Source organism: Alosa sapidissima, chromosome 24 (genome assembly GCF_018492685.1).
Source record: "Alosa sapidissima isolate fAloSap1 chromosome 24, fAloSap1.pri, whole genome shotgun sequence".
Lineage (NCBI taxonomy): Eukaryota > Metazoa > Chordata > Actinopteri > Clupeiformes > Clupeidae > Alosa > Alosa sapidissima.
The window spans coordinates 13,394,039-13,407,182 of NC_055980.1; the positions used below are offsets into that span (position 1 = coordinate 13,394,039).

At 42.9% G+C, this 13,144-nt stretch overlaps 2 protein-coding genes across 2 annotated transcripts; one reads left to right on the top strand and one right to left on the bottom strand.

Moving 5' to 3' along the window:
• Positions 1 to 1,964: 1,964 nt before the first annotated feature.
• Positions 1,965 to 10,480, bottom strand: twnk (twinkle mtDNA helicase). The gene is made up of 6 exons (XM_042082332.1): positions 10,256 to 10,480; positions 5,282 to 6,667; positions 4,347 to 4,587; positions 3,901 to 4,008; positions 3,437 to 3,578; positions 1,965 to 3,040 (listed from the first exon to the last, which is right to left on the bottom strand). Exons 2-6 carry the CDS (start codon positions 6,645 to 6,647, stop codon positions 2,666 to 2,668), a joined length of 2,232 nt encoding a protein of 743 aa, XP_041938266.1. The 5' UTR covers positions 6,648 to 6,667; positions 10,256 to 10,480; the 3' UTR covers positions 1,965 to 2,665.
• A 44-nt stretch (positions 10,481 to 10,524) lies between these two features.
• mrpl43 (mitochondrial ribosomal protein L43) lies at positions 10,525 to 13,144 on the top strand. Its single transcript, XM_042082457.1, has 3 exons — positions 10,525 to 10,786; positions 11,081 to 11,187; positions 12,497 to 13,144. The coding sequence occupies exons 1-3, from the start codon at positions 10,656 to 10,658 to the stop codon at positions 12,715 to 12,717; spliced, it is 459 nt and encodes a 152-aa protein (XP_041938391.1). The 5' UTR covers positions 10,525 to 10,655; the 3' UTR covers positions 12,718 to 13,144.

The following is a 13,144-nucleotide window of genomic DNA, read 5'->3' on the forward strand; positions in this document are numbered from 1 at the left end:
TGTATATTATGTCAACTAGGTGTATTTTGTTATCTAAAATACCATGGAAAACAGGACGAGGAAGCACTTACCTATCTTGATCTTCAAAAAACTGCAAAACCTCTAAAGCAAACAATGGCTGTTGTCTTGGTTACACAGTACACTGGAATAACCTGACAGATCAAACATTGGAGTCAAAGATTCTATAGTTAATCAACCGTCTCTGGTGGAGTGGTGTTTGATTAGGGTACTTTCCTTGATAACAGCTGCAACAGTGAGTCTAGAACAGATATGATGAGGATCATTAGTGGAGTACAGCATCCACTGCCACATGGGAATATTTCTAAATATGTTCTTGTTGAGTGCTCTTTAAACACCAGTCGACCCTGCTGTGATATAAGGAATCTGCAGTTTCCTGTTATCCTTGTTCACATTTCAAAAGGGAGGTTAGTCAACACAGTCATAAAGATTAGGAAAATATGAACGGTTCTCTTCTCTTCGTTCTTTTAAACGTTTATTCAACAACAACAACAACAAAAACAGAAACTCAATCAGTCAACCCAGAGCCAGTCTGTTCTTTTCAGTCAGTTCATCCCCTGAGTTCAAATATAAGCAGACTAAGTGAGCTGTATCCCTTGCCCTCATGTCAACCCTTGTTTGTGCTGTGCCCTGTGTTGTATTATAAACACGTCTGACGCAGGCACTGTTGCCTGATATAGCTGAGCAGATGTAAACGGCGTAAACAGAAGGTTGTGTGCACAGGTGATGAGCACACCTGGGGTCAAGAGCTGTGGAAGCCATAGCCAGAGGCACAGAACCCAGAGGAAATACTTGTGTCAGCGTACATGTTCCACTATAAAATTGTGCTTTGTTACATTGTCTGTCTCATTTACATCATATAACTTGTACTGTAAATAATATCTACATTGTCTTTACATTTCCTTTATTGTATCATCTATTTTGTACATTGTCTATTGTGTGTCTAAAACTTGGTTAGATAAGCTGTTTTTTGTTTTTCTGTGTTTTTGTGCATTGGACATTAATCCCCTTTTTGAAGGAAAAGAAATAAATGTTTCTGTCTCACCTGTTAGTTTAGGTTTCACACCTCTATTATTTTAGTCAGTTACTGAGTCAGTGTTTACACTTCTGGCTTTGTTGTTGGTTTATGATGGCCACATGATCATCATGATCAAGAGCCACACCTGTGTGTGTTCATGGTGGTACGGAACCAAACTGTAGTGTAGTAGTGTAGAATATAGCGAGCAGTGGGAATCTTATTGAGATGATCCTCATTTCTTCCACAAATGTAGAGAGCAGCACATATGTCCCAAACACAGGTGCTGGCTGGCTGGCTGGCCAGATTTTGTTTCTTATCAATAAACATATAAACAATAAATATGTATTAAATACTGTATCTTTTCACAGCATGCTTGATATGTTTAGAACATTTTTAATGTGCATGAAACGGTCCTATTTTTCAATGGCCACAGAGGGCCCTCTAGTGGTCATAATATTGTAATGCTCTTGTAGAAGCCACAAGTTATACCCCTTTCCATTAATTGTTTATTTAACGTTTGTGTGTGGGTATGAGACGGTAAACGTTTATTAAGCCTCTGGCGACCTACAATCCAAAAAAAAAAAAAAAAACGGAAATGCTTCCGTCTCATCTGTCAACCTCCATTGTTTTGGATAGATAAAAGTTTTTTTTTATTCCACCATGTATGGGCGTGGTCAGCTTATCAAGCTCCACACCTCTCTGTCTATAGTGGACCAATGTTACTGGACCAGACTGTAAATGATGCATTGGTGTAGAAAGCAGAGGAGGAATCTGCCAAGTTGCTCTATCTCGCTCTGTCTGTACTGGGCCATAATTCTCACACAGCACATCCACACCCTAAACAGGTGCTGCAGCAAGTTAAGGCCACTTGAGACAACTTTCAATATGAATTATATTCATACAGTATAAAGTAAACAATAACCACATATTCAGAGAATAATAAGTATTTATTAACAGCGTAAAAAAATACAGTAACGGACATGGTTGCAAGTACCTTAACTCCCCTAACTTCTCCAGTATGGTTGTGCCCTCAGGTACTTTACATATGGTACAGTCATATGGCTGACAGTGAACAGTGTATCAGGAGACCTTTGACAGTAGAGGCAGCAGAACTTTCCAGAACTCCTTCACCGGGCACTGGTTGTTAAACTCTGTCTGCAAGTCCTTTAAGGTGGGTCCTCTTTATTATAACTTCATTATGCTCCTGTGAACACTGTTAGTAGAAAGACACACGCTGGCCTTGGTAATATTCAGCACCGAAAGGCAACATGATTATGGTTACAGTCTTTGGGTTCCATAGCTTATAAGCGCTTCTTCTCCATCAACCCTTCTAGGGTCAAACATTAACACTGTACTTCATCAAGAATCCATCCTAGAAAGACCTATTTTAGCTATGACATGTAAAAAAACACAGCAGCTTCTTAGGTCCGGTCATACTTAGCTCCAAGTATGCTCTGTCAGTCTGTCAGTGAATGAAACCGTAAAGATTTGAGAAATTCGTTCCTATCCGGTATTGCTTGGGGTTCCATCTCTTCCATCAGCAACACTTTACCCTTTCTTTATCACCATCCATTGTTCTCTCTTTCTTTTCTTTCCTTTTTTCATCCCTTCCTCAAGTTCCTGCTGTGTCTACAGGTCCTTCCCCTCCCCCTTTGGGCTGGTCTTGCCTGACGCCTGCGCCCCCTTCACAGTTTTGGCTGTTCTAGGGGCTTTGGCGGGTTTCTCTATTTTCTCCCCTTTCTCCTTCTTCCCCACCTCCTTCGACATCTCCACTTCTCCTCCCTCTACACCTCCCTCCTCCGTCTTCTCCAGTTTGACCTTGCGGAGCTTGTGCTTGCCCTTGAGCGGGGTGGCGAAGGTCAGCGAGCCCTTGTTGAACTCCAGGGGGAAGATGCCCACATCTCCGTCGAAGCGGTTCTTGGCCACCTGCAGGGAGCGTCGGCCGGGGCAGGTCACCAGCTTCTTCTCCTGCAGGATCAGCACATTATCTGCCTCCTGGCTGGCCTGGGGATGGATGGACAGCAGCACACAAGGGACAAACTTAGTCAGACATTCACCCTTACACAGAAACTGTCCTGTTATGCAAACATCAACATCACAGTCACTTTTATACAAAAATGTACTGCTATGAAAAAATCCCCTTAATAGTGATACGGACTAACAATGTTATACAAATACTAAATTGGCTGTGATGTATTTTCAAGGAACTCACCACAGATGTAAAATAGAATAAACAAAATAGATGAATGACCTTAGAACCTGTTTATTAGTCTTATTAGTGTTAATGTTATGTATGATATTCTTAAAAACAACAAGAAATGAATACTGGTGATTGAATCTTGCGCTCTCATGACCCGTGTCTACTGTACACAACGCATGACCCTGGTGACCTTGTCTGACCTTGGCAGTGCCGAAGATGGAGGCCGTCTGCAGCTCCTTGTCATCCTCCTCCTTCCTCGGGTGGATGATGAGGGTCACATGACAGCTGCTGTGGGTGGCAAACTTTCGGAAGGCTCCGATGATGTGGTCCTGCACTGCAAACCTGTTAAAAGGCACCACATCAATTGCTTCAATTCAATTCAATTGCGTTTTGGTTTATTTGACAGGCCATCGATGCCTTGGTTTCCTGTATCCTGTGTTATTAATGTAGAAGTAGGTGCAAACGTCCACAGTTTATGTGTGATTCCCTGTATCCTGTGTAGTGAACGTGGAAGTGCTTCTTCTGATGCTAGTATGCTTCCTGTATCCTGTGCTTCAATAGCAGAAGTGCTTTTCCTAATAGATGTTGTAGTGAATGTGGAAGTGTTTGTCCTAGTGTTAGTGTGTGTCCCTGTATCTTGTGCTGTAAGGGTGAATCTGCATACTTGTCCACGCTGAGGTTCTCCTGGCCCATCATGAACTGCAGGTTGTCGATGACCACGTGACTGATGTCGTACAGGTACACAGCATGCTGCATGGTGTCCAGCACCACTCTGAGGACACACAACAGCAGACAGCCATTTCGTTACACGCAGTCTTATCCAAAACGATTTACAATATACAGCTTTATCACTGTGTCGGTTATGGACAGCAAAAGGCCAAAACCCTTAGGTGCCTTACACCTGTCACTAGTATGTCTCTTTTACAATTTTGCAAATTTTTGCTTTTATTTGACAGGACAATGGAGGTTTGACAGGAAGTACGACTCGGTGGGTGCATTTTGTCTATCATCAGTGTCTATCATGCTGGATATCCCTGGAAATAGTTCACACAATGTAGCTCAGTGGTCTCCGTCTTCGTCTGATTGGCTGCTCTGGTTGTTAGGACTTACTTCAAGCTCTGCTGTCCATGGAAGGTCATGAAGTAGAGCGGCAGCTCCTCGAAGCGGTCAGCCCAGGCGTCGTACTGCTCCAGGTTGTCCTCCAGTCGCTGCATGGAAAACTGGGTCAGCATGATCTTGGCCAGCCGCACGTTGTTGATCTCGAAGCTGCCCCACAGCGTGTTCACACCATTCATGCACAGGTCCAGGGCATACTCGCTGATGAAGGTGGTCTTACCACTGCCGGTTGGCCCTGAAAACAAACACACACACACACACACACACACACACACAATCTCAAAACCTTCCTTCTTATAACACATATCTGTTGTTTTTCATTAGTTCTTGCTTTTGTGAGTCTGTACAGTTTCTTAAATTAGATAATGGCACTTGACAAATGAATAAAGTGTCAACGTGGCACTTTTTGAGGTATATACACTTATCATGAAAGTAGCTTTAGTATGCTTTTCAGATTCATTTTGATGATCATGTGAAAGACAGAGATAAACACATGTACTGTATCATTCCAACAGCCACCCAGGATATGCACTATTTATTTCTCTGTTCTGGAAAGAAAGAAAAAGTTTCACCCACAACCTTGCTGACCATATCGCCTATAGACATCAGCATGTTAGTAAGTTTCTATCAGTGGCAATAAGACTATGGATGGTGTTTGTATGTATTTCATGCCTTTTAGGTAGTTAGTTCACTAGGTTCACACTAAAATTGGCATAGTGCTGCTTTAAGAGAAAGTGTAGAAGAGTCAAACGGAACACAGAGGTAACAAAGCATGTGAGCAGCGCACTGTATGAAAAAAAAATTCAAACTTCAAACACCAACAGTCTGGGTTCCAATATGGAGAATGTACAAACAGCCAGCACCCCACATGTTACATACCATGATACAGAATCCATGTTTGAAAGGTACACCTGTGCTGCTGGACTTACCTGTGAAGACTGTGAGCTCGCCCTTGCGATGGCCCTTCAAGATCTTTGTGAGGTCGGGGAAGCGCGTCCACTTGACCCCGGCGACCTGTTCGGTGTTGGACAGCTCGCCGTACACGTCGTCCCTCAGCTGTTTGAAGGAGACAATGGACTTGTGTGCGGCGGGGATGGACGACTTGACGATGCGGCCCAGGTTGCGTCCCTGCGCCAGCGCCTCGGCTGCGCTGGGCTGCTGGTTGCCGGGCCGCACCAGCGAGCAGCGCTTGAGGCCCAGCTTGCGCGAGAAGACCTTGGAGGCCTCCCAGGAGCGCATGTCGCCGCCCAGCCACAGCGTGACACGCCGGAACTGCTCCAGGTAGGGAAGCAGCGCCGGGGGCAGGCAGGACACGCCGCGGGGCAGTGCCAGCGACGGCAGGCCCGTTGCCTGGCTCACCGCCATACTGTCCGCCTCGCGGCCGGTCAGCACCACCTCGGAGTCCTTGCGGCCGACAAGGGGGAGTCCAAACAGGTTGTGGTAGCTCGAGGGCCGCGGCACGGTGGCTTCGGTGTAGACCACCTGCCCGGCAGCGTCGGTTCCTGCCGAGAGGAGCTTGACGCCCCGAAGCCCCGAGTCGCGTCCACCAAACCAGGGGAACACCAGGCTCTTGGTGGGCTTGAAGAAGCGGACGTTGAAGCGCTTCAAGGTGGCGTTAGTCAGCTTCCCCATGCCAAACATTGTCTTGGCCAGCTGCGCGTCCTCTTCATGGAGGTCCGAGAATGGCACGGCGCTCGACCAGATCCTCTGCACCTCCCTCAGCTCCATCTCCCTCTCCTCCTGCTCCTCTAGACTGGCGGGGTACCCCAGAAGCACGTTGGGGTTCATCGACGTCTGACCCTCCTTCTGCATCACCTCCAAACAGTCCTGGAGGTCCTCCCAGCTCCCCTCCACCCCAGTCTCCATACACAGGAACTGGCCTGTGGTCTTGTCAATGAAGATGGAGAAGCTGTCTTTGCTTAGTGTGCCAGAGCCCCCTGGTGGCTGCTCGCAGAAAATACTAGGGGCATGCAGACAGCTATAGCCGTCATGAAACGGGACGTCTTTGGAACGGAGGTAATGTTTGATGTCCGTCACCGTGACAGGACCGAGTGGGATGTCCAAGGTGGACTTGGTGTCTTTCTTGAAGGTGCGGCACAGATTTAGTGAAACTGACCAGCGCTTGGTGGCGTAGCACAGCCGTGGAACAGCGAAGGCCTGCGTCTGAGAGTGCCATGGAGGCTGCCGGCTTAACGGAAACGTGGTCAGGCATCGTTGAGGGGCGTGTCTGGACGAGCAGCCACCTGCCACCCGCAGGAGACAGGCTGCCCTCCGTAGACACAAGGTCGTCCACATGAGCTGCTATTTCAAGACATCTGAGTGAAGAAAAATAAAGGAAAACATGACAGGAGCACTGTACAAATATTCAATTAACTTACAGTTAAGCCCAGAACTATTCTCCCAACCCATGGGAAATTTTGATTTAATGCTTTCTTATTGGAGTTAACAGACATTGATTTTTTGTTAGTTAGTTTGTGTTTCATCTCGTACTTAAGTAATTTCTAGGCAAAGCAAACCTTCTTGTCAAATAAAAATGCAGTAGAAAATGTGCCATAGGTATGTATGAATAATGTTGGGCTCATCTGCAAATCAATGTTCCTGTGAAACCTGTAGTCAAGAGATCTATTTCAACGGCTAGGAAAGATAATGTTTAGCTATTCCTATTCTTGATTTGTAACATGACTTTGAAAAGTGCACATACAGGAGCCATTGCCTACCTACCTGAACTCTTACAAAAAATAACTATTAGAATCGTATAGTATTTGGGGACAAAATATTCTAGTAGTCTTATAGGGTCATTCCACGTCAATTCAACCAGGGCCCACGCACTTAGGTCTCAAAAAATTCTGAAAAAATGACCAGGTGTACCTATGTTACCTAGGAGACACACTGTAAAATTACTCTTATTTAAGATCAATACTTTCCAAGATACAGCTGGTTTTACAGGGGGAGGGGGTGTCGATTTTGTTCGGCCTCTTTTTTTGTCAAAGTTCACAAGCCCACAGTGCAAGAACTAAACCATGTAGGAGGCTCAAATTTTGCATGCTGGTACATAAATAGGAATAGTATGTAGCAAAATTGTCACGTTTGGTCTGGATAATCCTGCATGGTCATAGCTGTCCCTCAAAGTTGATACAAATTTTATTGGAGTTTTTGGCTGGGCTCTGTTTAAGCCTTCAGAAGACATATTTGTACTCAACATAGGCTCTTGATTTATTTTCCTTACTGAGATAAGTAGAAAAACTCTCACAAAAAACAATGAACAGATAATAAATCATTTCAGGGTCTGAACAGCAGACCTTACAAGTCTAAAAAATCATTTTGGTTCTCATTTTCAGAGCACCTAAACACCTTGTGGGAATATACAAAGATTTTTTAAATATTTTTTTCTTTATTCTCCATGATCTTTTCTTTTTAACACCAATTTGACTTGTCTTATGCAAATCTTTCCTTTTCACTATCTACCCTGAACATGGGCAAAATGCACCATTGACATCAATATGTTTTGTATAGAGCTACTACAGGTTACTCTATACAACCACAGGTGGCAGTGTGGTGACTGTATATAAAACATATTGATGTCAATGGGGCATTTTGCCCATGTTCAGGGTGGAAAATAAAAAAGAAAGATTTGCATAAGACAAATTGGTGTTTTCAAAAAGAAGGGATCATGGAGAATAAAGAAAAACCTATTTAAAAAATCTTTGTATATTCCCACAAGGTGTTTGGGTGCTCTGAAAATGATAACCAAAATTATTTTTCAGACTTGTGAGGTCTGCTGTTCAGACCCTGAAGGGATTTATTTTCTGTTCATTGTGTGAGAGTGTTTCTACTTATCTCAGTAAGAAAAATAAATCAAGAGCCTATGTTGAGTAAAAATATGTCTTCTGAAGGCTTAAACAGAGCCCAGCCAAAAACTCCAATAAAATTTCTATCAACTTTGAGGGATGGCTATGACCATGCAGGATTATACAGACCAAACGTGACGATTTTGCTACATACTATCCCTATTTATGTACCAGCATGCACAATTTGAGCCTCCTACATGGTTTAGTTCTTGCGCTGTGGGCTTGTGAACAAAAAAAAAGAGGCCGAGCAAAATCGACACCCCCTCCCCCTATAAAACTGGCTGTATCTTGGAAAGTATTGATCTTACATAAGAGTAATTTTACAGTGTGTCTCCTGGGTAACATAAGTACACCTGGTAATTTTTTCAGAATTTTTTGAGACCTAAGTGCGTGGGCCCTGGTTGAACTGACGTGGAATGACCCTATAGGAATTAATGCTATAGATATTACAGGAATCTTATAGTACTTTGGGACATACTATAAGACTACAGGAACACTATTGAGAGTAACAATATTGTATTACAGATCATATCATACACAACTATAGAAATATTATAATAGTATCCTGTAGTTCTTTTTCATAAGGGTCATTCCATGTGAAAACAGCCAATATCGGGGTATCATGTACATGACACCTCTCAGATTTTGCTAAAAAGCGGTGAATATATGCCTTATGTTACCAAACAAAGGAATCTTAAGTTTCAGGTCAATATCTCAAACCGTTTGCCTGTGGCGTCCATTTGAATTTCTGGTGCCACGGCCCTAATTGACACATTGGAATTTCACATTTCATCTTTTGCCATTTTTGGAAGCCCATAACGTCTGTTCTAATAGTGGTAGAGGGCTGGAAACTGGTATGGTAGTTCATTGTAGCCTGTATGGTAGTTCATTGTAGCCATCACTGAGCATAATACTAAGTTATTTCCACTATTTTCATGCTTTATCATCACTAGATTCTCCCTGATCTACATTCCAGACTTCTGGAAACAATGTCCAAAATAGTGCATTATGAAGAATAAAAATCATATTATGGAGCTTCATAGTCAAAATGTTTATTTCATTAAAAGAAAGAACAAATATGTAAATGTATCTGGTATAAATCCCATTAGGATCATCAAGTGCCCACATGGTCATTTGGGGGTCCAAATATGGGGTTCCAAAAGAGTCACCTCTGCCGGAGAGGGTTTTTGGACCCCCATAAAAACCCCACCAGTGGTACCATACCCTTCAAATTCATTTTGGCAAGAGCAAGGTTCCCACATATAACACATAATCCTGTTTAGAATAAATATGATCATTAATTGTAGTGCTAGGGCCACCCAAAAAGTGAAAAATCACACATGCCGTCAACATTTTTTAGGACTTTGGTGACCCACCTCTCACCCAAACAGTAAGGAATGTTGATTCTGCCTCCAGAATTGTGTAGTACAGGCTACAATTAACTACCACACCAGAGGGTTTCCAGCCCTCTACCACTATTAGAACAGACGTTATGGGCTTCCAAAAATGGCAAAAGATGAAAAACTCCAATGTGTCAATTAGGGCCGTGGCACCCAAAATTCAAATGGACGCCACAGGCAAACAGTTTGAGATATTGACCTGAAACTTCAGATTCCTTTGTTTGGTAACATAAGGCATTTATTCACCGCTTTTCAGCCAAATCTGAGAGGTGTCATGTACATGGGTGTCTGAGTTGGCAACAGAATGTTGGTCACATGAATCCCAAAAGGCCTACGTGCAGTTATTAGGGGGACGTCAGACACACTAACCCCTCTCCAAATTACGTTTGAAAACATAAAACAGGCAAACAATTTTGGATACAATATACAAATAGACTTGGGTTAAATTAAATTAAATGAGCTGAATGTGATGAAATAGTGACCTCAGTTTGAACCCGTTGTACGCTAATACGACACAGAGAAGATTCAGTCTGAAGCTGTTGACGTTACCAAACATGCCGCCTCGATCATAAGAATGGGTAAATGCAACGAACAAAATAGTGTGCACATTCTAGTTCCGTTCTGTTCTAAAGACACAAGCAAATACTGTACAAACCTGCATAGTGTGTAGCACTTTTTTCAGGGGGTCGCAAGCCCGCTCGCATGCTTGACATTGAGTGCTTCCCAAATGTGTCCGTGTCAAACACAATTCTGTTTTACAAACACAATTCTGCTTTTAGCCACACGATGAATATGTTAGATTAATGCTATGATAAAATGTTACATGTACTAATTAAGTGAAATACTGACTTTAAATATATGTCTGCTCGTTCACTAATCGAAAAGCAGGATTTAAAATTAATATAGCGAGTGCCTGTGTTTCTGACCGGTGAAAATTACCGACGCACACACGTCTGCATGTTCAGGTCGTGAATGTGAAGATGCCCTTGTAGCATTGTTAAGGGTTTCGTTTTAGCCTTCAATAACCGTATAATTTAGTAGCTGTTTACAGTACAATGACTGCAAGAGGTACATCAAGTCGCTTTCTGCAGAGTGTGCTTCAGAATGGTGTTGGTCGATATGTTTGTCAGCTGAAGCGCATATCTCTCATCTTCTCCAAAAATGCACAAAGTTCACTGGGAGCAAGGTAGTCTTGTTTTTTTGCTGGCTATACTATCACTGAAAGTCTTCAGTGTTGCAGATAATGTTGCTGCTTCATAATATTATCCTTAGCGTAATTATTTGTGACAATTTCATGTTATCAATTTCGAAGAGTGGGCCTTAAGTGTTACGAGTCAGGCAGTGCAGTCGACATTAGGCATAACATCAACAACTTATACTAACTGAATTGGTGGAAATGTTACCGAAAGCGCAACATAGGCCTAACGTTACTGTTTAAGGCAAGCGGTAAGCGTTTAACATTCTCTCGACTTTTCCGCAGAAATTTCATCGAGGAGGGTGTGGTGGATTACGCCAAGAAGAACCCTGGAACTGTTGTGTACATTTCCCCGGAGCCCTGTAGAATACCCAGACTAGTTGCGGAGTACCGTGAGTATGGCGGGATCTGATCTAGTAGGCCTACACAATTAAAAAGTGAAGGGAATTATAACACAAACTTTTCATCAAACCTTCAAAAGCATAAGTCTGTTATTCAGTGAATTGTGTTTCTTAAGCCTTCTATACGACGGAGTATTAGGGCCACACATGAAGGAAGAAATATTTTTGCCATGACGACATTAAACTCGACATTTCGAGAATAAAGTTGAAATATCATGTCGACATTAAACTCAACATTTTGAGAATAAAGTTAGTTTGGAGAGAGAAGGACCGTTCGGGACGATTGAAAGGGAGGACGAATTATTCCAGTTTTCTTCGACTGCAACAATGATCAGACATAGGCCTATATCATGTGAACAAAACATTAACCTCCGTTGCTCAGCCAAATACTTTCCTGTAGGTCCTTATCACGGAGTTACAGGCGATAAATGCGATGGTCAAAAGTAGCCTAAACGTCATTAGCGTTTTTTTTATTTATTGTAGGCCTATTATTAAAGAGTGTTTTTTTTTATCTAAAGGTTCAACTTCATGCTTATGCACTAGACTAGGCATAGGCTACTAGGCGCTCTCCCCAATCCTAGAATTTCACATTGCTTGTTTGTAATGGATGCAAAACAGCCTATTGCTGAATGTCTAGGGACGAATGAAGCTGTCCTCCTCCCGACCACCCCATGTACTAGTAGCCTACATGCGCACATATGCACACACAGTGCATAAATAAAGTGTACATGCACACATATTCCCTCACGGGATCAAAATAGTATATATGCTTAGGCTATACCTGTGTTTATAGCCTCCTATGTTTATTGCAGGTGAGACATGGAAAAGCAGTTTTAGAGAAATTAGTTATGGAGAGTGACAGCCTGGTTCATGAAGGGCAGTTAATTGAATGTGCGGTGGCCTTACCCACGTAAAACAGAGTGAAATAGCATTTTGTATAGAAACATATCATTGGATACATGTATTATTCTAGCTATATACTAAACGGCATAGTGCATGGTACTTCCAACCGCGAGATACAGCACTTTACGATGACGGCAATGAGTAGTTAACAGAAAGACGCAATCTATCTGAAAGTCGACACGTCGAGATTAAAGTCGACATTACATTTCAACTTTATTCTCGAAATGTCGAGTTTAATGTCGACATGGTGACTTTAAAGTCAACATGTCGAGTTTAATCTCGCCATGGCAAAAATATTTTTTTTCTTCATGTGTGGCCCTAATACTCCGTCGTACTTCTACGATGGTGTCAAATCATTATGTCTGAGCATATTGTTTCTTTCATGTTGTCTGCATAGTCAATGGTAACGTGAGGGAGGAGAAAATCACTGGAAAAACATCTCAGGAGATTTCCGACCTGGTGACCAAGCTGACCAACCAGTCAGGACTGGACATCATCCGCATCCGGAAGCCATACCACACCGACTCCCCCAGCATCCAAGGCCAGTGGCATCCCTTCACCAACCGACCCCCATCTGTTGGGCCTATCAGACCCCCAGGCAAGGAGGCCAGTACATGATCAGAGGACAGTTGATGGATGATGTGAATGCGGTGATCAAGTGCACTACTGACACCAGCCTCATGTGGAAGCTGTTGTCAGTGTCGTCCACTGCACTGAGTGAACTTTGTGCTTTCTGCAAACCTATCAGTTTGTGTGCATTATGTACACTGTGCACACAAGGTGTGCATGGACTCCAGGGGAATGTGTGAACATTTCTGAGCCAACAGAGGAGATGTGATCATCTTGTTTTCTTGCAAAGAAAGAGCTGTGTATGTTTGTTTCAACATGCAGTAAAAAGTACTAATATATATTTTTTTTTCTCTAATTGATTACCGTGTTTGTAAAAGCAGCTATGCAGATTCAAAACTAGATGACAGATGATGTACCACATTTTTCAAACAATAAACGTATGTGTTCATATAGCAGAAATAACACATTAAGTCAA